The sequence below is a fragment of the Scyliorhinus canicula genome, chromosome 17, assembly GCF_902713615.1.
Source record: "Scyliorhinus canicula chromosome 17, sScyCan1.1, whole genome shotgun sequence".
NCBI lineage: Eukaryota > Metazoa > Chordata > Chondrichthyes > Carcharhiniformes > Scyliorhinidae > Scyliorhinus > Scyliorhinus canicula.
In genome coordinates this window covers 42,881,191-42,905,937 of record NC_052162.1, presented here as the reverse complement: position 1 = coordinate 42,905,937, position 24,747 = coordinate 42,881,191, and the positions used below count along the sequence as shown (strand labels likewise).

Genomic DNA, 24,747 nt, shown 5'->3' with positions numbered 1-24,747 from the left:
CAAACTCCACACAGACAGACAACCGAGGGGGGAATTGAGCCCCAGTCCCTGGAGCCATGAGGCAGCAGTGCTAACCATTGAGCCACCGTGTCACCCATCTTCCTATTTTTAAATGATGTTCCATTTACCTATTAGTTAGTACTTTGATTCTGTTGATTTTAATTTGTTTATTAAAAGTCTAAAGTAAAATTTTGACCTGCAGTTATTTCCACTGGATTGTTTAGGGAAATTGTCCTTTTCAAAAAAAGGTTATCCGTCTCTGTGGGATCATAGCATTTGGCAAAGGAAACCAAATCAATGGAGATATTAGGAAGGCTGACAAAAGATTTGATCAAAGAATTTTAAAGGGGGAAGAGAATGGTGACAGGACAAAGAAGTTGAGGAAGGGAATTCCAGAGATATAGACTAATTGGTGGAAAGGGCGAACAAGTGACAGATAAAATTCAATGTAAATAACAGTGAAGTAAAGATGCTCCAAAGTTGTAACAACTAGAAAGTGCAAAACATACTGAACATAAAAACACCAAATCCTGAAGACAATAAAACAGATTCTCAAACAAGTAAATTAACACTGTCTTCCATATACGTTTTAAAGGCAAACAAAATGAATACAAGAGACATGCCTAATTCAATTTCTAGTTCATGCTTTCATTTCATTAGTCTAATCACCCTCATTAGCACATCCCTCTATCCCAGCCAATAGCCCAAATCCTCAGAAGTCAAACAGCTTCTGTAACAAACAGAACACACCAACTAACTTCAAAATTACAGCTGTTAGGGACAGCACGGTGACACAGTGGTTAGCACTGCTGCCTACAGCACTGAGGACCTGGGTTCGAATCCCGGCCCTGGGTCACTGTCCGTGTGGAGTTTGTACATTCTCCCTGTGTCTGTGTGGGTTTCACCCCCACAACCCAGAGACATGCAGGGCAGGTAGATTGGCCATGCTAAATTGCCCCTTAATTGGAAAAAATAATTGGGTACTCTAAATATTTTTTAAAAATAAAAGTTACAGTTGTTTACCTCCACAAGCAGCATCACAGGATATGAAGTACATACTACAAATATCATACATGCACACACTTCCTGAGTAACACCTTTGTCCAAGAACACTTACTTCCCATAACACTTTTGTCACAGTTTTTTTAACATTGTCAAATCATCTATTCATTTAGCCGGTTTCTGATTAAGTCTTTTAAAATTGGCCTCCAGAACAAGAGGTTTGCTATTAGCAGGGCAGGAGCCAGTCACAAGAGAGAGAGAGTGGTTTCAAGTAAGAGGTTTTTTAAAAAATAATTTTTATTGGAATTTTTTTACAGAAAATATAAAATATAACAAGTATAGCAACAAGCAGTAATATGCAACTAACAGCCCCATAACACCCACAATTCCCCCCATACCGTAACATCACATGTATCACACTCCCCCCCCCCCCCCCCAAACAAGAGAACTTAACCATAAATTAAAATTAAATAAATCAAATTTAAATAAAATAAGCAAACATAATCAACGTCTCTCTCACACCCCCCCCCTCCCCCCCCCCCCCCCCCCCCCGGGTTGCTGCTGCTACTGTCCCAGTACCCTATCGTTGAGCCAGAAAGTCGAGGAAAGGTTGCCACCGTTTAAAGAACCCTTGCACCGATCCTCTCAGGGCGAATTTAACCTTCTCAAGCTTAATGAAGCCCGCCATGTCATTAATCCAGGTCTCCACGCTTGGGGGCCTCGCGTCCTTCCACTGTAGCAAAATCCTTCGCCGGGCTACTAGGGACGCAAAGGCCAGCACACCGGCCTCTTTCGCCTCCTGCACTCCCGGCTCTACCCCAACCCCAAAGATCGCGAGTCCCCATCCTGGATTGACCCTGGATCCCACCACCCTTGACACAGTCCTCGCCACCCCCTTTCAGAACTCCTCCAGTGCCGGGCATGCCCAGAACATGCTCATCCTCGTCCCAGTCATGTGGGCCCTATGCAGCACCTTGAATTGGATGAGGCTAAGCCGCGCACACAAGGAGGAAGAATTTACCCTCTCCAGGGCATCAGCCCATGTCCCGTCTTCGATCTGTTCCCCCAGTTCCCCCTCCTACTTCGTTCTCAGCTCCTCTACTGACGCCTCTTCAACCTCCTGCATAACCTTGTAGATATCGGATATCTTCCCCTCCCCGACCCAGACCCCCCGAGAGCACCCTGTCACTCACCCTCCTCGCGGGGAGCGCAGGGAATACCTCCACCTGCCGTCTAGCAAATGCCTTTACCTGCAGATATCTAAACATGTTTCCCGGCGGGAGCCCAAATTTCTCCTCCAACTCCCCCAGGCTCGCAAACCTTCCGCCGATAAACAGGTCCCTCAGTTGTCTAATGCCCGCTCTATACCATCCCCTAAATCCCCCATCCATGTTCCCCGGGACGAACCTATGGTTCCCCCTTAACGGAGCCTCCATCGAGCCCCCCACTTCTCCCCTATGTTGCCTCCACTGCCCCAAATCTTGAGGGTAGCTGCCACCACCGGACTCGTGGTATACCTCGTGGGAGGGAGCGGCCACGGCGCCGTTACCAGGGCCCCCAGGCCTGTATCCCCACAGGACACTCTCTCCATCCGTTTCCATGCTGCCCCCTCCCCCTCCATCACCCACTTACGCACCATCGACACGTTGGCCGCCCAGTAGTACCCCGAGAGGTTGGGCAACGCCAGCCCACCCCCCCATCTCTACTCCGCTCCAAGAAGACCCTCTTCACCCTCGGGGTGCCATGCGCCCAAACAAATCCCATGATATTGCTGGTCATCCTTTTAAAAAAGGCCCTAGGGATAAAGATGGGCAAGCACTGGAAGAGGAACAAGAACCTCGGGAGAACCGTCATTTTGACGGATTGCACTCTGCCCGCCAGCGATAGCGGCACCATGTCCCACCTTTTAAATTCCTCCTCCATCTGTTCCACTAGTCTGGTGAAGTTAAGCTTATGAAGAGCTCCCCAACTCCTGGCCACCTGCACCCCCAGGTACCTGAAACTCTTCACTGCCCTCCTGAAGGGGAGCCTCCCAATTCCCTCCTACTGATCTCCCGGGTGCACTACAAATACCTCGCTCTTTCCCAAGTTTAGCTTATAGCCCGAGAAGCCCCCAAATTCCGCTAACAGCTCCATCACCCCCGGCATTCCCCCCTCTGGGTCCGCCACATATAACAGCAGGTCGTCCGCATACAGCGATACCCGGTGCTCCTCCCCACCCCGCACCAGACCCCTCCACTTCCCTGACTCCCTCAACGCCAGGGCCAGCGGTTCAATCGCCAGTGCAAAGAGCAGGGGGGACAGGGGACACCCCTGCCTGGTCCCACAATAAAGCCTAAAATACTCCAATCTCCTTCCATTTGTGACTACACTCGCCATCGGCGCCGCGTAAAGCAGCCTCACCCATTTGATGAATCCCTCCCCAAATCCAAACCACTCCAGCACCTCCCACAGGTACCCCCACTCAACTCTATCAAACGCTTTCTCTGCGTCCAGCGCCACCACTATCTCCGCCTCCCCCTCCACTGCCGGCATCATGATAACATTGAGCAGTCTCCGCACATTCGTATTGAGCTGCCGCCCCTTGACAAATCCTGTCTGATCTTCATGAATTACCTCTGGCACACAATCCTCTATCCTGGTCGCCAGGATCTTCGCCAGCAACTTAGCGTCGACGTTAAGGAGTGAGATCGGCCTATATGATCCGCACTGCAAGGGGTCCTTATCCCGTTTTAGGATCAAAGAGATCAGTGCCCGCGACATCGTCGGGGGCGAAGCCCCCCCCTCCCACGCCTCATTGAAAGTTCGCACCAGCAGGGGACCCACCAGGTCCGCATATTTTTTGTAAAATTCTGCCGGGAACCCGTCTGGCCCCGGGGCCTTACCTAACTGCATTTGCCCGATCCCCCTGACTAGCTCCTCCAACTCTATCGGCGCACCCAGCCCCTCTACCAGCCTCTCTTGAACCCTTGGGAAACATAGCCTGTTCATGAAGCTTTCCATCCCCTCTCTCCCCCTCGGAGGTTCCGACCGGTATAATCCCTTGTAAAAGTCCCTAAAGACCCCATTTACTTCTGTCCCCTTCTGCACTACATTTCCACCCCCATCCTTCACTCCCCCAATTTCCCAAGCCGCATCTCGCCTACGGAGCTGATGCGCCAACATCCTGCTCGCCTTCTCTCCATACTCGTATACCGCGCCCTGCGCCCTCCTCCACTGTGTCTCCGCCTTTCTGGTGGTCAACAAGTCAAAATTGGCCTGCAACCTGCGCCGTTCTCCCAGCAACCCTTCCTCCGGTGCCTCCGCATATCTCCTGTCCACCTCCAGAAGCTCTCCCACCAGTCTCTCCCTCTCCTTCCTCTCCCTCCTTTCCCTGTGGGCCCAGATGGAGATCAGCTCCCCCCAGATCACTGCTTTCAGAGCCTCCCAGACCATCCCCACCTGGACCTCCCCCGTATCATTGGTATCCAGATAACCCTCAATGCTTTTCCGAACCCTCTTACACACCTCCTCCTCCGCCAGCATCCCCACATCCAGGCGCCAGAGCGGGCGCTGGTCCCGTGCCTCCCCCATCTCCAGATCAACCCAGTGCGGGGCATGGTCCGAAATCGCTATGGCCGAATACTCGTCATCCTGCACCCTCGGGATCAATCCCCTACTCAGGACAAAAAAGTCTATCCGGGAATAAACCCTATGGACGTGAGAGAAAAAGGAATACTCCCACGCTCTTGGTCTCCCAAACCTCCAGGGATCCACCCCTCTCATCTGGTCCATGTATCCCCTCAGCTCTTTGGCCGCCGTCGGTCTCCTACCCGTCCTTGAACTGGACCGGTCCAGTGTGGGATCCAGCACTGTGTTAAAATCTCCCCCAATGATCAGGCCCCCTGCCTCCAGGTCCGGGATGCGGCCCAACAATCGCCTCATGAAGCCAGCATCATCCCAATTCGGGGCATATACGTTCACCAGCACCACCTTCTCTCCCTGCAGCCTACCCCTCACCATGATATATCTGCCCTCCTTGTCCGACACCACCTCAGCCGCCTCAAACGCCACCCTCTTCCCCACTAGAATCGCCCCCCCCCCCCCCCGGTCCTTCGCATCCAATCCTGAATGATAAACCTGCCCCACCCACCCCTTCCTCAGACGGACCTGGTCCGCCACCTTCAGGTGGGTCTTCTGGAGCATAGCCGCGACCGCCTTCAACCCCCTTAGATGGGAGAACACCCTGGTTCTCTTAACCGGCCCGTTCAGCCCCCTCACGTTCCAGGTAATCAGCCGGATCAGAGGGCAACCCGCCCCCCCTCCCCCGCCGACTAGCCATAGCTTGGCAGATGTTCGCCCCAGGCCAGCACACCCCGCTCGACCTGTTCCCCATGGCGATAGCGCCTCTCCTCTTCCCCCCCGGCGCCCATCGGCTCCTTCCTAGTCGTTCCAGCAGCAACCCGGTATCCCCCCCCCCCCCCCCACACCCTCCCCCTCCCAGGCTAGGACCCCTCCTAGCCGCGACGCACCCTCCATGGTACTTCCGTGAGTCAGCTGACTTCTGCTGACCCCGGCAGCTCCCGCCAAAACCTATCCCCTCCCGGCATGGGGTCATCCCCCTCTTGCCACACCTCCTTGGCATTGCTGCAGCGCAGGAAAAAAGACCCGTAGAGGCCCCGCCCCCACCGCAAGCTCCACCCCCCCCGCCCCGCAGCGCGGGAAACCAGAGGAAAGCCCGCGCTTTCACACTGCCACACCCCACCCTTCTGACGCAGTTCCCCAAAATCCAGTTTCCCCTCAATCCCCAGCCCCGTACAGAAGAGAACATATAGAACACAAACCCCCAACACTCCCCACCTAACCCACAACCATGCCCAACAAACAAACCCACCCATAACCAGAGCAAACAGAAAACCAGCATACATAACACACATGTCGAAGTTGAAAAAGTTGAAACAGTTGGAACAAAACAGCCACAGCGGAAACGACGCCGGCCAAAGTATGTCCCCAGGCCCTAGTTTGAGTCCAGCTTCTCCGCCTGTACAAAGGCCCACGCCTCCTCCGGGGACTTGAAGTAATGGTGCCGGTCCTTGTATGTCACCCACAGGCGCGCAGGCTGCAGCATTCCAAACCTGACCTGCTTAGCATGAAGCAACGCCGCCGTCCGGTTGAACCCGGCCCGCCGCTTAGCCACCTCCGCACTCCAGTCCTGGTAGATCCTCACTACCGAATTCTCCCATTTACTGCTCCTCTCTTTCTTGGCCCAGCGCAGCACACACTCCCGGTCACTGAATCGGTGGAACCGCACCAGCACCGCCCTTAGGGGCTCACCTGCCTTGGGCCTCCTGGCCATCACTGTGCGCTCCCTCGAGCTCCAGGGGCAAATGGAAGGACCCCGCTCCCATCAACGAGCTCAACATCGTGGTCACATACGCCGGGAGATCCGACCCCTCCAGCCCCTCCGCCAGGCCCAGGATCCTCAAATTCCTTCGCCTCATGCGAACGCCCAGCTGCTCCAAGCGGTCCTGCCACTTTTTATTAAGTGCCTCGTGCAACTCCACTTTCCCAACGAGGACCACGGCCTCCTCCTCTCTTTCAACGGCCTGCCGCTGCAACTCCCGAATAGACTCCTCCTGTGCCGCCTGGGTGCCAAGCAGCTTGGTCGTAGTTGCATTCATGGAGTCCAGCAGCTCAGCCTTCAGCTCAGCAAAACAACGTAGGAGCGAGGCCTGTTGCTCCTGCGCCCACTTCCACCAGTCCTCGGGTGTTGCGCCGGCCGCCATTTTGTTTTTCTTCCCCCTTTTTTGGGGGGAGTTACTGCAGCCTTCTTCACCATATAATGTGGGGCAAGTTCTTCCAGGCACCTTCCCCCACCGGGATGCGTAGAAACAGCGCCGTTTGGGGCCCTCAAAACGGCCCAAAAGTCCCTAAATAGCGGGAGTGCCGGCTGCCATTTTGTTTTTCTTCCCCCGTTTTTTTGGGGGAGTTACTGCAGCCTTTTTCTTCTTCCCACTCCGGGTGAGCACCATATAGTGTGGGGCAAGTTCTTCCAGGCACCTTCCCCCACCGGGATGCGTAGAAACAGCGCCGTTTGGGGCCCTCGAAACAGCCCAAAAGTCCCTAAATAGCGGGAGCTGCCGAACGTGCGGCTTAGCTCCACATAGCCGCAACCGGAAGTCCCCAATTAAGAGGTTTTGTTAGCAGCGCAATGCACTTAGATATGATGTGGAGATGCCGGCGTTGGACTGGGGTGAGCACAGTAAGAAGTCTTATAACACGAGGTTAAAGTGCAACATGTTTGTTTCAAACAGCAGTGCTCAGAAAGCTAGTGTTTGAAACAAACATGTTGGACTTTAACCTGGTGTTGTATGACTTCTTACTATCTTAGATAGACAGCGATTTTGTACATGTTGCACAATCTACTATTCTGTTTCTGGCCACTCATCTCCCATTTTCTAGTGGGTCTGTTGGTTTCCTAACAAGAACTAGCATTTCTGTCTTCTAAATGCTTATACTGTTTGAACTGCTGCATGCATTTCAAGTATTTTTAAAATTCTGGAAAACAAGCTTTAAACTTTTCTAAATGTTGGGTTAGTACCAGTGCTAAGAAACTGGAAGGAGAAATGGGGAAAGGAAGTGGATGGAGAGAGGAGAGATTGGAGAATAAGCATGGGCAGATGATCACAAATATACTGCAACTCTTACCACACTCGCACAATGCAATAAAGATGCTCAGAAGTTAACAAATAAAAAGTGAAAAACAAGTAAACATAAAAATACCAAATCCTGAAGATAATAAAACAGATTCGCAAACAAGCAAAGCTACACAATCTTCGAGTGGGAGATGGATAATGAGTTGCGCAGTAGGACAAAAGAGGGTGCAACAGAGTGAGGCAGAAAAGCAGAGTATGTGCGTTGAGTGTATGACAGATCTGGGAGATGGATACTCTAACTCACTATAATCTGCAGAACGCAAAATCCACTGGCACAATAAAAATGAAATTAATTTATTCAATCACTTTAAATTAGTCATCTGAAATGTTATATTTAAGGTGACAATACACATCTTCCAACTTGAGTCACATGATACTCTTTTATAAAGTCCATATTATATCAGTCAATTGAACCCGGGTCCCTATCTACTATTTGCTCTGGTGCAGCTGCATGTTCTCCTTCAAGGTAAAAATTAATAACTGTTGTGAAATAAAGTCAGGATAGCAGTTTAACAAATTGTTCATTAAAACTTTTCAAATTGTTATCCATACCTATTAGTTCAGCTGGCTTATTAGGTCGTTTGTTTATGAAGGTTTCAAAGGCTTCTTTCATCGCATTGACAAATTTTTCATTCTTCAGAAAGCAGACATCTACTACGTGATCCACTTTGTCCTTGAAATCTAACAGCTCTTGAACCATCGTTTTGTCTTTTTCAGGATTAATTACTATTGTACTGCCAAAGGTCTGAGGAATAATAAAAAATTAACCAACTTTAATCAAAATTCTGAGGAAGACTAACTGTAGCTGGAAATACTTACATGACTACACCATTTAGCAGTGAAACATATCTGGCTACAGTCATCAGGATTTAAACAGTGTCCCTCTCAATTTTCCTTGCTTCAACATGTAAATTCTTGCCAGGGTACCACATCCCTTGCATCCCTTCAAAGCTCTGCTGAAGTGACCATTCTGCAGACAATAAATCTGTTGAAATGTGGAAATTAAATTCTATTATCTCCTGGTGTTCATTGTTGGGCCCTTTTCAGCAAGGATCAGGGAACAACAATAAATAGCAGGGATCTAGGGTGACTCAAGTAAAGCACTCTAACTGCTTAGATCTTCTAATAAGGCCAATGGAGCTGTATCTCTCTGACTAAATCACAATGTATCCTCTGCTGACCTCTTTTAGTCAGGACTAACGGCTTCACACAGATCCATGATTATCAGTACAAACCCAGACAGACTCAGAAGACAGGATAAACTGGACTGGGTGAGCATGCCATTAAGTTATCTTTTCTAAAACACATTTTCTAAATATTTACCCATATTCAGTACCAGCCTCCCTGAGGCGCCGGAATGTGGCGACTCGGGTCTTTTCATAATAACTTCATTGAAGCCTACTTGTGACAATAAGTGATTTTCATTTCATTTCATATCCCTTCGGAAAGCTACGACAGATTCTGATGTCATCACTTTCTTGTAAGATATTCATATCCTAATGTAGCCACCTGAGATGCCACTAACGAACACAAAATGGAAGACTGCAAAGAGTGCAGGGAAAACGGACATGTTAAAGAGCAAACAGCTTGCAGAGCAATTAAGTATTGGAACAACTGCAGAAACCGGTTTCTGACGGCTGCAGAGACCAGGCAGCACTGTGAATGAGAAGCCGTTAGCATACTAATGAGGTGATACCGGGCAAGTCCCAGATACAATGGACACAATATCAATCGATACATTCAATAGGAGGCCAGACCCAGTGGCGCCAGAGAAGCCCAGGACAATAAGTCCTAAGAACCGCCCCAGCAAACAAGGAACGGCCCTAGGATTGGGGGTTCGAAACATATCGATTGGGAAGAGGCCCAATCGATCCCCAGCAGGTAAGGGAGTCCGCCCAAAGGGGCGCGGACCCCTGGGACCTAAAAAAAAGAGAGGTCCCACACATGGTTCAGTCTCCTGTCTCCGGCTCCAACCTCCAGACCCCTGTCTTCTACATCAGCTGTTGAGCAGCAGCCACCAAAACTTAAGTGCCTAAAAAACGACCGCTACCTGAAACCGGCATTACTGACACCCTTGCCAACTGATAGCGATTCGAAGCCTGCAGACCAGAACAAAGGCCTTGTTCCCTGACCTCGCAGTTCCTTCTTAGCTAAGTATTAGTTGTTTAGTGGTAGAAGTAAGTTTAATCTTTAGCGTGTGCATGAGTGTTATTATAATTGTGTTATAATAAACTCTAATTGTTTTGGACTTACTAATTGGTGTACAGCTTTATTGCTTTGAACTTGACCTTGAAACCTGTAGCGGTGTCTTTACGGCACCTGGCGACTCCAGAGCTCAGAACGTGAAACAGAGCCAAGTGAGTGTTAAGCACACTCACCCAGAACGACCAACACTAACAAGCTATAAAAAAAAAAAATTCCCAACTCGTCCCTTCATTCTTTTCATAATCTTTGCATTTATGTCCTCCCATTACCGAAACACAAACCAGGTCTAGTTTACAAAGGCTTTATCAAAACCGTTTATAAGTCTGAACACCATTAAATTTCACCTTAATCTTTCCTGATCCAGCAGAGAAAAATATTCTCATCTCGTCGCACAGCTGATTATGGAATAAATTATTTTGGAGTATTATTATATAGACAGATGGAACAGGACAGTATCTCAGGTATACTTGCAGTGCTAAGTAAAGGAGTTGAGACAAACAGGAAAGTTTAACAGAGAAATAACTGACTAGCTAAATGGTGCAGAATAAACTAGCACAGTAGCATTGGTTCCATTGTTCAAGGACTGTTACTAGCAGACCTGTAACAAACATCGACATGGCCTCCCAGACAATGTTTAGGGATCTACATTAGACACACTGACTAGGCACTAAACGTTCAGAAATTAAGTGGGTAAACTGTAGCCAGTAATTACTGCGTCATTAAAAATTATAGAGGTGGCTAAACTAGGCTGATGGAAGGGAATATAACTTACAAGAATGCAGAACATTCAAGAAAGGAAAGAGGAAAAAGGGAGGAGGGGGAAAAGGGAAGAATGTACACCAATTACATTCTCCCTCCAAGCCATGTTCTCTGGTTGAATGAGCATACTCTCCACTGAAGCACCCTACTGAATCCATAGACGAGTGCTGAATCCATATTCTCCCCATTACAAAGGCCAAAACCCTCCACCCCATATCATCCAACGCATCTGCCATTGAAAACCTCTCAGATGTCTTCTCCACCTCCAGATCCAACTGCTCCAAATTCCCTTGGCCAGCACCCCTTGCAAGGCTCTGCAAATCTCCCTCTAAAAACCTTCAGCTTAATCTCTGTCACTTCCATTAAGAATCCCTTTAAAACCCACCAGTGACAAACCATTTAGATGCCTACTTTCTTCAGTTGATGACCTAGTTTTTGATTCTTCTTCTTTGAAATGCCCTGAAACGTTTGTTGGCATTAAAATCGTATTTCTTATTTTGGCTAACATGCTACATAACTACTTTAGACACTTTTACCTAGAAGACCATGAACAAACAGACCAACATAAAATCAACATTTACCATGCAAATCTTACATACATTAGATAATGTTGTGCATTAGATATTTTAGATAGGCTTAAGTGAATGAATACCTTAATGAACTGAATGCACCCCCGCATACTATTTTTCACATTTCTATCTTCCATTGAGAGTCAACAAAGAGGATATTCCACTAGACTGGAAATGTTGAAATGTAATTACTGTTATTAAAAAAAGGCAACCTAGCAACTACTGAATCTGTGGTCTGACCTCAGTAATCAGAATGCCAACAGAAACAAAAATTGGAAGCAAAGAATAATACATGTAGCAAGTGTAAAATAAGTTTTCAAAAGGTTAGATTGGGCTAGCTGCAGTTAGTTTTGAAAAGATTAAATCCCAAATGGTGACGGGCGAAGGGGACAGCATGACAGTACATCCCTGCAGCTAAAAGACCTTTGATATTGCTCAAGAAACTCCTTTACAAACTAAAGTTAGTGGGTACAAGGATAAAATGTGAATCATGAACTGCCATAAGAAACAATTAGCCAATATGTTGGATCATTGACCTCGTATTTCAAATCATAGAAGACTGCATTTTTATATTTTTCCTCATGGGATTTTATTAACGGATACTATGAGTTGGAAAATTTACAGAAAGCCATCTGCATGTTCATGAAATAAAAGTTTTGTACTTTACAATGTTACTTCAATAGACAAGCCACATTTGTTGAGATTTTTGTTTAGAAATTTAGAGTACCCAATTAATTTTTTCCAATTAAGGGGCAATATAGCATGGTCAATCCACCTACCCTGCACATCTTTGGGTTGTGGGGGTAAAACCCACGCAAACACGGGGAGAATGTGCAAACTCCACATGGACAATGACCAGAGCCGGGATCGAACCTGGGACATCGGTGCCGTGAGGCAGCAGTGCTAACCGCTGAACCACCATGCTGCCCCATCACATTTGTTGAGGTGAACTTGAGCGTCAGATGTAAAATTCACTCCTGTTGCAGATAATTACTACTGTTTACTAACAATTCGTTACATCAACGGGCATTTCAATTGTCCTGTAGAAGTGCTACTGACCAGTTCACTATGGTGGGCTGGGTGCCAGTGAGCAAGGAAATGGAATTGGTTCTCTGATGTTTACTCTGTTTCATATGTGTGAACATGGTTAAAAGATACTCCTGCCAAATCACAAGTCGACCTTCAAAATTGATGTGTGGTCCAACAGCCTTACTAAATCTTGAAATAGCTTTTTGGTTGTCCATAATCCTTGTTGAAGTTTAAAAGCAATGGGGAATAATAACTGCCTGTCAATATTGCATGTTTTTTAAAAGAAATATGGTGATTGTTCTCTTTGCCGAGCCAACTCTCAAGCTAAGGTTCTTTGGGAAAACTTTCAACATGGTGGAAATCAACTAACTCAATGATGACTGGAAATCAAACCTGACATCTCTGGACTGCTCCGTAGCACCGTGCTACACTAAGTGATGCCTTTTGCCAATAGTGCATCAAGACAAACATTTTTACAGGCCTCATAGCAGCGAGGAGGAGAAAAGGCAAATCCACAAAATCAAGAGAATGGCAGAATATATAACTGAAAGGAATTGGAAGTACGCATCTGTTACTGGAAATAGGGAGCTTACAAATGAGAGTTTGGAGCAGCATTCAACAGAAAACACTGAAATACTTATCAGGGTTCTGGTTAAAAGCCACAGTCTGAAATGTTGGGTGGGATTCTCCGGTCCCTCAGCCGCGTGTTTGTTGGTGGCTTGCCGTTGGCTGGCGGAAGGATTCTGTCAATGGGATTTCCGAATTGAAACCAACCCCGCCGCCACAAAACCTGCTGGTGGGGGTCAGCAGGGAAAGTGAATCCTCGTGACCGGAGAATTCCGACTGTTGTCTCGGTTTCTCTCCCTAGATTCTACCAGATCTGCTCAATATTTCTAACATTTTCTATTTTCATTTCAGAAAAATCAAGTTTAGCACTGCAAGCTCTAGCCAACAAATTAATTGGTGATTAGAAGTTAAATACAGCACTTTCAAAATACCTTCTAATTGTTCAAGTTAATAGAGAAAACGGTGACGGCAACTTGCATTTTTTAGTTCATATTAAGTTAGTGGAGGCTACCTACTATGCTAAGAACCAAACTTGATATACCTTTATATATTCAATCCAATGTTGCAGAAGAACCTGTACGCCACCTCGAACTCTACTAAAAAGCTGGTAAAGAAGAGAAAGATCTTGTATCCTGTTTTCATCCAAAAGACTGTTTAAACCTGCAGGGTTTTAAGAACAATTGTTTGTTTTGGGATGGGACAAAAATACAGAAACATCGCAAAATCAAAAATCCCATCATGAAATAAAGTAACTTGCGCAAATCTAAGTTTCAACTTATTACTGATGTTTTGTTGTCAAGTTCCAAGGAAAGAATGAGGGCAGCATGGTAGCATTGTGGATAGCACAATTGCTTCACAGCTCCAGGGTCCCAGGTTCGATTCCGGCTTGGGTCACTGTCTGTGCGGAGTCTGCACATCCTCCCCGTGTGTGCGTGGGTTTCCTCCGGGTGCTCCGGTTTCCTCCCACAGTCCAAAGATGTGCAGGTTAGGTGAATTGGCCATGATAAATTGCCCTTAGTGTCCAAAATTGCCCTTAGTGTTGGGTGGGGTTACTGGGTTATGGGGATTGGGTTATGGGGATAGGGTGGAGGTGTTGACCTTGGGTAGGGTGCTCTCCAAGAGCCGGTGCAGACTCAATGGGCCGAATGGCCTCCTTCTGCACTGTAAATTCTATGATAACCTATGAAACTGATTTTGATTAAAGCTCACTGGTGTGGAACTATATATACTGTTACACACTTTTAATCAGTGTATAAAAATCAAGCTTACCTTTCTGAAGAATGGCTGGTAAATGTTCACCTAAAAGTTGTTTTTCCACTGTTGCTATTAGAGGCTTCCTAAAAAATACAGAATAAAAGAAAGCAAAAGAAAGCACCTGCAAATTTCATTTTATTCAATCTAAAATCTACTTCCTCGAGCCCAAGGAGAGAGTTGGGAGAGACAGGCTCAAAGATGTCTTAATCATTAAAAAGGAAGCACGGCAGAGACACAGCAGAGGGGCATGCAGGAGGTATGGCATGAGAGAGAGAAAAAAAATCACGAAGTAACATCGCACGAGAAGGGATTAATTTTACAGGAAAAAATTAAGTCAATCTACCTATGACTTAGAACAAGATTAAGTAATTTGGTTAAAATTTTTTAATTGATTAATTCACAAATCTTAACGAAATAGATAAATTAGATAGATATGGCAGTGCAGTAGTATGCTGCAGCATGTGGGACTTAGCGAAGAGCACTGTATTCTGGCCAACCACATCTGCAATAATTGTCTGTATCGACATCCCTGTAGCTCAGAGTTGTTGAGCTGGTGTCCAAGGTGCAAGTATTGCAGGGCATCGAGGAGGGATAATTACCTGGACATTTTTATCCAGGCGGCAGTCACACCCCTTGGATTAGGTAGTAGTGCAGGTCTACCTGTCACAGACAGAAGGGTGTGACTGCAAGTCAGGCAATTAAAGGGATCAGAGCTGGAAGCTGGAGCAGCCTCAGCCTCTTGCCTCATCCAACAGATTCTTTCTGTCGGCGCTGATGAGGGCAGTTCGTAAACTGGATGTGCAAACTGTCAAAGGTGTAGGAGGACAGTCAATGAGGAAGTGAAAACGAATATGGTAGTGAAACAGGACCGTCAGATCAGGCGAATGAATACCATTCTCTGCGGCTGCAACCGTGAGTTCTGACTTGTGTTGCCTGCCTGGTGCCATGGCTCAAGGACATCTCATTGTGTCTCAAGAACTAGTATTGGGAGGGGGAGAATCCAAATGTCATGGTACATGAAGGAACCAACAGTATGCATAGAACAAGGAATGAGGTTCGACTGAGAAGGCATAAGGAGTTAGGGTTGAAATTAAAAACAAAATCTCAGATAATAAACTCTGGATTATTTGAACCACATGCAAAAAGCAATGGGACAAAGGTTAATTGCATGGCAGTAAAAGTGGTAAGGAAGAAGTTTTGCCAAGGAATAGAGAGCATAATAAATTTAATATGGCATTAAGTGACTAGGGAAAGAGAAAAATAATCAAGCTAAAGGCAGTCATCTGAATTTACAAAATATTCACAACAAAATAGATGAATCGATGACAGACAGAAATTAAGGTGTTTTGATTTAATAACCATTCCAAAGACATGGGTGTGGATGGATCACGGTTGGGAACTGAATATTTCAGGATCCTTGACCTTTACAAGAGGTCATCAAAATAGAAAAGGAAGAGAACCATGTGATGCAGGAATAACAGCTTTTCCACGGACTCTGGTGCCACTCGTTTTATAATCTGTCGTTTATCCTGATTGCCCGGCACAGGTTTGGCTAATCCATGATCTAGCGTTTGATGTTACGTCCCTAGATGACTTCTGGATTAATATTGATGAGATTATGCTGGAAAAACAAGAAGAAATCCAGCAATAAGATTCAGCAGGGATGGAGCTGCCTTTTCAATATGGCGACTTGATCCTCGGGAAGTATCTGGACTTGGTGCTTACTGAGATGCACTTGGAGGCACAGAAAATATGACTGCCAACATTATCAGAATTATTCATCAGAGCCTCAGCGTGCTGACAACAAGGCTTGGTTGCTCATGAGACGGAGTTGCAGAATACCAATAAAAGTTTTGATGATGCGGAAAAATCCTGAAATTCAGAAATGTTGCTTCTTCAGCTGAGGTTTGCATTCAATCCTTGGAAGGTTAAGAGGTGACTTAATTGAGGCATACAAGGTGATCAGAGGATTAGATAGGGTGGACAGTGAGAGCCTTTTTCCTCGGATGGTGATGTTTAGCATGAGGGGACATAGCTTTAAATTGAGGGGAGATAGATACAGGACAGATGTCAAGAGGTAGGTTCTTTACTCAGAGAGTAGTAAGGGCGTGGAATGCCCTGCCTGCAACAGTAGTGGACTCGCCAACATTAAGGGCATTTAAATGGTCATTGGATAAACATATGGATGTTAAGGGACTAGCATAGATGGGCTTTAGAGTGGTTTCACAGGTCGGCGCAACATCAAGGGCCGAAGGGCCTGTACTGCACTGTAATGTTCTATGTTCTAGAAGCAGAAATCCTGGCGTATTTGGAGAATAGAGGTCAGAGAAAGAATATCCAACTCGTTAGTATGCCTGAGGGAGTGAAGGGCAAGGGCGATTAAGTTCTTTGAGAGCTAGGGTAGCACAGTGGTTAGCACTGCTGCCTCACAGCACTGAGGACCCGGATTTGATCTCGGCTCTGGGTCACTGTATGTGGAGTTTGCACATTCTCCCTGTGTTTTTGTGGGTTTCACCCACACAACTCAAAGATGTACAGTGTAGGCCACGCTAAATTGCCCCTTAATTGGGAAAAATGAATTGGGTCCTCTAAATTTATTTCAAAAAACAAAGTTCTTTGAGAGCTGGCTGCAATGTTTGCTTGGACTGGATGTGAAGGCTGAGCATTTCAAACTGGAAAGGGCACACCGCATCCTGTCTTCGAGGCCAAGAGACAGTCAACATCCAAGGCCTATAATCATTCGTTTCCACAATTTTAAAGATAAGCAGACAAAAGCTTTTCTTGACTTTGCAGAATTGGCTTCGGGCAATTTGTTTGTGGGTGGTGAACCCCTTGATGAACAAGCCCTCGGTCACTAGGAATCCCCCCACTTTATAGGCTAGAGTTCTGGCATATATGTGAAGAGGGCTGTTATTTGGGTGTGTGGAGATATTTGCTTCCGAGAGATAGAGATTTTACTTTCTCGGCTCCACTTCAGTGTCACACTAGAATAGATTATTTTTTTGTGCCTACCTAGGCTGACCCTACATTTGCTCGACTCTTGTTCTATAGGGAGCATTGTAATTTCTGACAATGCCCCCATCTTCCTGGGACATCTTTTTGAGGGTCTAGGTTGTGGCGGATTGCGGCCTCGCTATTTCGGGATACATCGTTTACTATATATTTTAAGAAGATTCAAGTATGAGTTTTTCTACTCAGTTAACTCCATTTCTGATGTCACTCCCTCCATGTTAAGGGAGTCTTTTAAAGCCTATGCTGCGGGGCTGGTTATTTCTTACATGGCCATCAAAAGGCTTAGAACTCTGGAGACCTCGAAAAGGCTTCAACAGATCAGAGTGACAGAATTGTTGCCCATCAGGCAGAAGCAAAAAGGTTGGTGGCGGTCCAGGGGAACTTAAGGGGTAAAGTAGAGGATCAGGAGAACAGGTCCTGACAACAAAATATCCGGAATGTGGGCCTGCTTGAAGGCAAAGACCCGTCAGATTACGTCGCCAATGGGGATGCGGAGATTGAATGGTTTTTCGATGGACTGGACATGCCTGTCGTGGGGGACAATAGGCGGGAGGAACTGGAAACACCAATAGGACTGGGAGAGATCATGGAGAGTACAAGCTGCATGCAGGCGGGGAAGGTGCCAGGACCCAAAGGGTTCCTGGCAGACTTCTATAAGAAAGTTGCACCAGCACTGGCCCCACACCTACAGGACAGGTTTGCAGACTCACTAGCGAGGGCACCCTGCCTCCGACCATGGGCCATGATATTGCTGATACCCAAAAAGACAAGAACCCGGCGGAATGTGGATCACATAGACCCATTTCACTGCTCAATGTAGACACGAAGGTGCACGCGAAAGTTCTGGCCAAGAGACTGGAGAAATGCATAACGGAGGCGGTCGCCGAGGACCAGATGGGCGTTGTCACGGGTACGCAGCAAACTGCGAACATCAAACGGCTACTTAATGTAATAATGACCCCTTCCAGGGAGAGAACTCCAGAGGGGATTGTCTCCCTGGACCCAGAAAAGGCCTTCAACAGAGTCGAATGGAAGACCTCATTGTGGTACTGGAGCGATTTGGTACAGAATTTACATTGTACAATGCCCCCAAGGCGAGCGTTCGGGCCAACACCACCAGCTCTGAATACTTCCAACTGCACAGAGGCACAAGGCAGGGATGCCCACTGTTCCCGTTCTTGTCCGCCTTGGCAATCGAACCACTGGTGAACGCTCTGCAAGACGTAAAAAGCTGGGAGGGTATCCAAAGAAGGGGCAGAGAGCACAGTGTCGATCTATGCGGCTGACCTGCTCCTCTTGGACCCTCAGAACGGCCTGAAAGCAATCATGCAACTTCTGAGAGAGTTCAGAGCCTTCTCGAGCAAACTCAACCTGGGCAAAAGTGAGGTATTGCCGGTGTACAGCTCAGACAGATTATTCAATACATGAGAAAAGTACATAGGACGAACATAAATATCAATGTAAATACATAGACTTGGGCATTGGGTGAAGTATACAGGAGTGTACTACTACTCAGTTAATAAGATGTGTTAAGAGATCCGATCCGGTTCAGTCCATAAGAGGGTCTTTTAGGAGTTTGGTAACAGCAGGGAGAAGCTGTTTTTGAACTGATAGTGCGTATTCGTAGACTTTTGAATCTCCTGCCCAATGAAAGAAGTTGGAAGAGGGAATAGGCCGGGTGGGAGGGGTCTTCGATTATACTGCTCGCTTTCCCAAGGAGCGGGAGTTGTAGTCAGTGTCAATGGATGGAAGGTGGTTTTGCATGATGGACTGGGCTGTGTCCGGGATTCTCTGTAGTTTCTTACAATCTTGGGCCGAGCAGTTGCCACACCAAGCTGTGATGCAGCCAAATCGGATGCTTTCTATGGTGCATCTGAAAACGTTGGTGAGAGTCAAGTGGACATGCCGAATTTTAGTTTCCTGAGGAGGTATAGACACTCTTGTGCTTTCTCGTTCGTAGCAACGACACGTCTGGACCAGGACAGATTGTTGGTGATGTGCACACCTAGGAATTTGAAGCTGTCAACTATCTCCACCTCGGCCCCATTGATGCAGACATGGGTGTACGAGACTTTATTTCTCAAAGTCAATGACTTCTTTAGTTGTGCTGACATTGAGGGCTCATGAATGACCCTGGCCACCTTCACACAAAATCCCAAATCCACTAACAGACTCATTTCCAAACTCCATGTGGCAGCTTGGCTGAGCTTACCTCCAAATCCACATCCACCAGGTGCGGAGTGTGATCTGAAATTACTATTGCGGAATATTCCACTTTCCTCACCCCATGGCGAGCAGCAAGCTCCCCATCACAAAATCAATACCTGAATACATGTTCTTGACTGGAGAGAAAAAGGAGAATTCCCTGCTCTGAGCAAAAATCACCATACAACCTCCCCGTACAAATCTGTCCCAGCCATCATCAAAGTCCCTTTCAAACCCACTCAGTTCAGTCCAAATCTTTGAGCTTTAATAAAACCCTTCGCTTCCTCCACAGTTCCTTCTCTAAGAATCATAGAATTTACAGTGCAGAAGGAGGCCATTCGGCCCATCGAGTCTGCACCGGCCCCCCGAAAGGAAAGGAGTTGTCGGCATAGCAGTATTGTCACTGGACTAATAATCCAAAGACCCAGGCTAATCCTCTGGAACCCAGGTTCAAATCCCACCACAGCTGAGGGGAAAATTGGACTTCAATAAAATTCTGGAATTAAAAGTCTAATCAAACCACTATTAATTGTTGTAAAAACCCACCTGGTTCACGAATGTCTTTTAGAAATCTGCCGCTCTTACCTGGTCTGGCCTACATGTGACTACAGATCCACAATATGTGGTTGATTCTAAAATGGTACTCAGCAAGGGCACATCCTGTCTTCACAGCTCCAGGGTCCCAGGTTCGAATCCCGGCTTGGGTCACTGTCTGTGGAGTCTGCACGTTCTCCCCGTTTGTGCATGGGTTTCCTCCGGGTGCTCCGGTTACCTCCCACAGTCCAAAGATGTGCAGGTTAGGTGAATTGGCCAGGCTAAAATTGCCCTCAGGGTCCAAATTGCCCTTAGTGTTAGGTGGGGATACTGGGTTATGGGGATAGTGTGGAGGTATGGGCTTGGGTAGGGTGCTCTTTCCAAGAGCCGGTGCAGACTCGATGGGCCGAATGGCCTCCTTCTGCACTGTAAATTCTATGAAAGAGCACCCTACCCAAGCCCACACCTCCACCCCATCCCCACAACCCAGTAACACCACCCAACACTAAGGGCAATTTTGGACACTAAGGGCAATTTAGCATGGCCAATCCACCTAATCGGCACATCTTTGGTCTGTGGGAGGAAACCGGAGCACCCAGAAGAAACCCACATACACACGGGGAGAACATGTAGACTCCGCACAGTGACCCAAGCCGGGAATCAAACCTGGGACCCTGGAGCTGTGACGGAATTGTGCTAACCACTATGCTACCGTGCTGCCCCAACGCCTCCTTGCCAATTCTGCTGCGTACATCTTAGTAAATTAGAACACTGCTGCCTTCCCACCAAAGCTCCCGATTCCCCATGGCCCACTTCAGGACCCCCTCCTTCATCTGATAGCTGCAAAAACATGCCATTACCACTCATGGTGGTTCATTCGACTGTGGCTTCGCATCAACATCATAAACATCAACTCAAAATTTTGACTCGGCCTCAGACCCTCCACCTCCTCAGGTAACTCCACGATCCTGAGGTTCTGCCGCCTCAACCTATTCTCCAGGTCCTCAACCTTAGCTCTAATTCCCTTGTTCCTTTCCTCCACCCTCGACATCTCAGCAACCAGCTGGGCCTGCTGATCACTATGTCGCAACAGTCTCCTCCACTTCCTTCAACACCTCGTCACCACACCGTCTCAAGAGGTCTTCCTCAATGCCTCCTTTATTGGGATCAAAACATCATCCACCAACTTTGAAGGTCTCCAGCTTCTCCTTCCCTTGCCTCTCAAAATGTTTGTCTAACTGCCTTTCAAATCCAACAGCCATTACCACCATCTGCATGTCCACCATAATAGATGCAGCCCCACTCGATAAGCTTGCCTCAGCCAACTTTGATCCCACAGGACTCTGCACCTTGCTTAGTTCCTCAGACGGGCCACCATTTGCACCTCCAACATCCTTTTTTGCGTCTTTTGACATAGTGGCACAGTGGTTCGCATTGCTGCCTCATAGCTCCAGGGACCTGGATTTGATTACAACCTCGGGTGATTGTCTGTGTGGAGTTCGCATTCTTCCCGTGTCTGCATCGGTCTCCATTGGGTGCCTTGGTTTCCTGCCACAGTCCAAAAATGTCCAGGTTAGGTAGATTGGCTATGCTAAATTCCCCCTAGGTGGGATTGCAGGGATAGAGCAGGGGAGTGGGTCTGTGTAGAGTGCTCTTTCAGAGGGCTGGTGCAGACTCGATGAGCTGAATGGCCTCCTTCTGCACTGCAGGGATTCTATGATTCCAAGACATCCTCACATAAAAGGTTCTCAAATGGGACGAATCTGTCCAACAATTACCCCCGGGAACCGGGTGAAAAGGACCAAAAACCCAGGACTCTAGCAGGAGCTACCTTACATGCACTTCCTTCTAAATGCTGCCACCAAAAGTCCCCCGAAAAATAATCCTGACTGTCACACCAAGTATCAAACATTAGAAATTGCATTTGAGCCATCTTTCAATGAAACTTGTAGTGCAGAATTATGGCAATTTACACCAGCTCCAGTCTAAAGCTTATATGTCAACTCCTCATCACCCAAGTCATTTGCATACATGTTCAAGCAATAATTAACATACTTTTATTTTCAATCATATGCAATGTGGGTTCAGTGTCCCAAAATAATAATAATAGTCACTTGTCACAAGTAGGCTTCACTGAAGTTACTGTGAAAAGCCCCTAGTCGCCACAATCCGGCGCCTGTTCGGGGAGGCTGGTACGGGAATTGAACCCGCGCTGCTAGCATTGTTCTGCATTACAAGCCAGCTATTTAGCCCACTGAAGGCATATGGACAGCTGTCAAGATCATTTCTGCGCAAAGAGCAAAAAACAGTTGGAGCAAGGATACAAGGATACTTGAAGCCAAAACATTGCACATGAAACAGTTGGATTCTGTAATGTGTTGGCTTCTGGAAGGTCAAGATAAAATGAATCAACAGGTCTTATTAATCAAAACCTCTTGCAAAGCTTAGGTTAGTTGGACAGTACATTATAAGATGCAATAACTACACAAAGTTCTTCAAAATTGGGGTACTATTGGGGCACCATGGAGTAAGTGGTCACACACAAGGCAGCTCCTGCCCAAGGTTACAGAAAATAGCTCTTTTTTAAGCAATACGGGGTGGAATTTTGATGAAAGAGCGTAGGTGAATGTTGGAGGAGTACTTTCCCCCAGGAATGGTATGTTTCTTGGTTACCAGACCCGCAGAAACAGTGAAAGATTTGGCTGAAGCTACAGCAGAGACAAAAGCCTCTTCCAGCAGGTGGGGGAAGGGAGAGCTTTAAGGCCTCAAGTTGACTTGAGGGCCTTTATGAAAGCTGAATTCTAGCAGCAGAGGGAACAACTGTGAAAAGATCTTACAAAGGCCATTGAAGAAGCGGTGACGGCTGACTTCGAGGCAGCGGTGGGCTGGAGGCAGCTGCGCGTTTGAGGGCTCCCATTCGGGAACGGCATTGTCGGGGATTGACGCCCGGTCCTAGGGGCAGCGAAGGCGGTGAAGGCCAGGAGAAAGTACAGGAAAGGGATATGTCGAGGTCCAGTAAGAAAACGGCTGTGAAAACAGCTGAAAGTTGGTTAGGGAGTAGAACGGTCACCGCGGGGTCACCAAGGAAATGGAGGCTGGAGCATCAGGGGAGGCCGCATTGCTTACGGCTGAAGAAATAACTACGGTAATGGCTGCAGAATTCGAAAGGCAGTTTACAAAATACATGGAGACAATGAGGAAGGAGATGAGGGAGGTTTTGAGTGTGCTGGTGGAGGAGGCGATTTCCCCGGTGACGACGGCGGTGGCGAGTGCAGTGGCGGAGGTGCGGGAGCAAGGGGAGGGGCTGAAGGAAGTGGAGGAGACATTATTGCAGCATGGTGATCAACTTACGTCGATGGAGAAGGAGATGCGCAAGGTTATGGAGATTAACAAGGCTCTGCGAGGGAAAATGGAAGACCTGGAAAACAGGGCCAGGCGACAGAATTTGAGGATTGTGGGGCTGCCCGAAGGAGTTGAAGGGCCGAGACCGACTGAGTATTTTGCTGCGATGCTGGCGGAACTATTGGGGGAGGGGGAGGATCCCTCCCGATATGATTTTTTTTTTTTTTAAGTTCTTCAAAATGTGTACTTACTGTGTGCTCTGATCCAAGTAAGTGATAACCCGATCTGCTTCTTCCTCTAAACGCTTATTAACATGGTGCAAATACTCTGGAACCTAAATGGAATAAAGATCAGTGCAACACCAAGTTACATATACAAGAATACCCCAGGTTTCATATGCAGCTGTGTAAGAGTGATTCAATTTTCTTCAGCATAAAGAGGAATGAGGAATGGGACGAGAAATAGGACAAAAGTCCCTACTTGATTGCTATCATGCAACCATGTGCACGCAATCATTGGGGTAGAATGAAACTTAATTTAGCTGTTAATTCCTCCACCCCCCAGCCTATTTACACTCATCAGTAAAGATCAAGCATGAACAATAGATTGGATGAGCTATCCAAGAGCAATGAGCATTCTCAGATCATTCACAAAATATCAAGAGGACAGGAGGGAATTGAAAAGCAGCAAACAGGCTAGAGATAAACAAGCGATGGAAGAGGGTTTTCTACACATATTTCAAGGGGAACAAGAAAGGGAAGAGAAGGGGAAGATGGAAGGAACAAAAGCAGAAGAGCAAGAAAAGGAGAAGTGGTGAAGGAAGGGAGGAGTAGGAAGTTCTGCACTGCTTTCACAGATTTTCCTTTCAATCTCCCCCTGGCTCCCTGGTCTGTTTTTGAGCCTTAAGTTGCAATCCAACTAATCGCTCTTCTGAAGTTACTCAAGAACAACGGAGGCCACAGACCGCAATATTGTTGTGGACTAGTGCCCTGACATTCTGGCTTTGACTGATTCTTTATTCACTGTTAACAACAACCTTTTTCTTCACCAAAGCTTCTCCACTTAGCTTTGCTCACTGCGATCTTCCCTGCCCAAACCCTAGTGATGTCAGTGTGCTGAGCACCATGTCACATCTTGGTTTCTTCTGATGTTCCTCAGGTTCTACAAACAGCCTCACTTAGTTCCACTCCTCTTGCCTCTCCTTTCTCATTCCCTATCATTCCTCCTGCTGAAAAATGACTCTCCAGTCTCTTATCGAAATAGCCTCCCATAGCATAATTCATTATGCTATTCTTCAACCTTTGTGATTTCAATCTCCACTTAAAACTCACTTCTTCTCTCCTATAACCACACTCTCAATTCCATTTCTTTCTCATATTACCAGCCATACTCTTGACCATACCACTTTATGTGGCCTCTATGCAGCCATCATCAGAACAGACAAGATTACTGTTGACCACTTTCCTGATTCCTTCACCATCCATGTTTCCCCATCATGCCTCACATCTTTGAGAGACAGTCCCTGGAAAAAATAGTTCTCCCAAGATATTTATAATTGTGCATTGCAGCTGCCA

At 47.0% G+C, this 24,747-nt stretch overlaps 1 protein-coding gene across 2 annotated transcripts in view; it reads right to left on the bottom strand.

Moving 5' to 3' along the window:
* Nucleotides 1-24,747, bottom strand: part of cul4b (cullin 4B) — a 101,256-nt gene that overhangs the window by 33,360 nt on the left and 43,149 nt on the right. Inside the window, exons 8-11 of one of the 2 annotated variants that reach the window (XM_038775978.1) lie at nucleotides 23,425-23,507; nucleotides 14,096-14,163; nucleotides 13,368-13,486; nucleotides 8,250-8,442 (exon numbers count right to left, since the gene is read on the bottom strand). In XM_038775978.1, the coding sequence (XP_038631906.1) occupies nucleotides 8,250-8,442; nucleotides 13,368-13,486; nucleotides 14,096-14,163; nucleotides 23,425-23,507 (463 nt within the window). The other variant, XM_038775980.1, reaches the window with a different exon arrangement.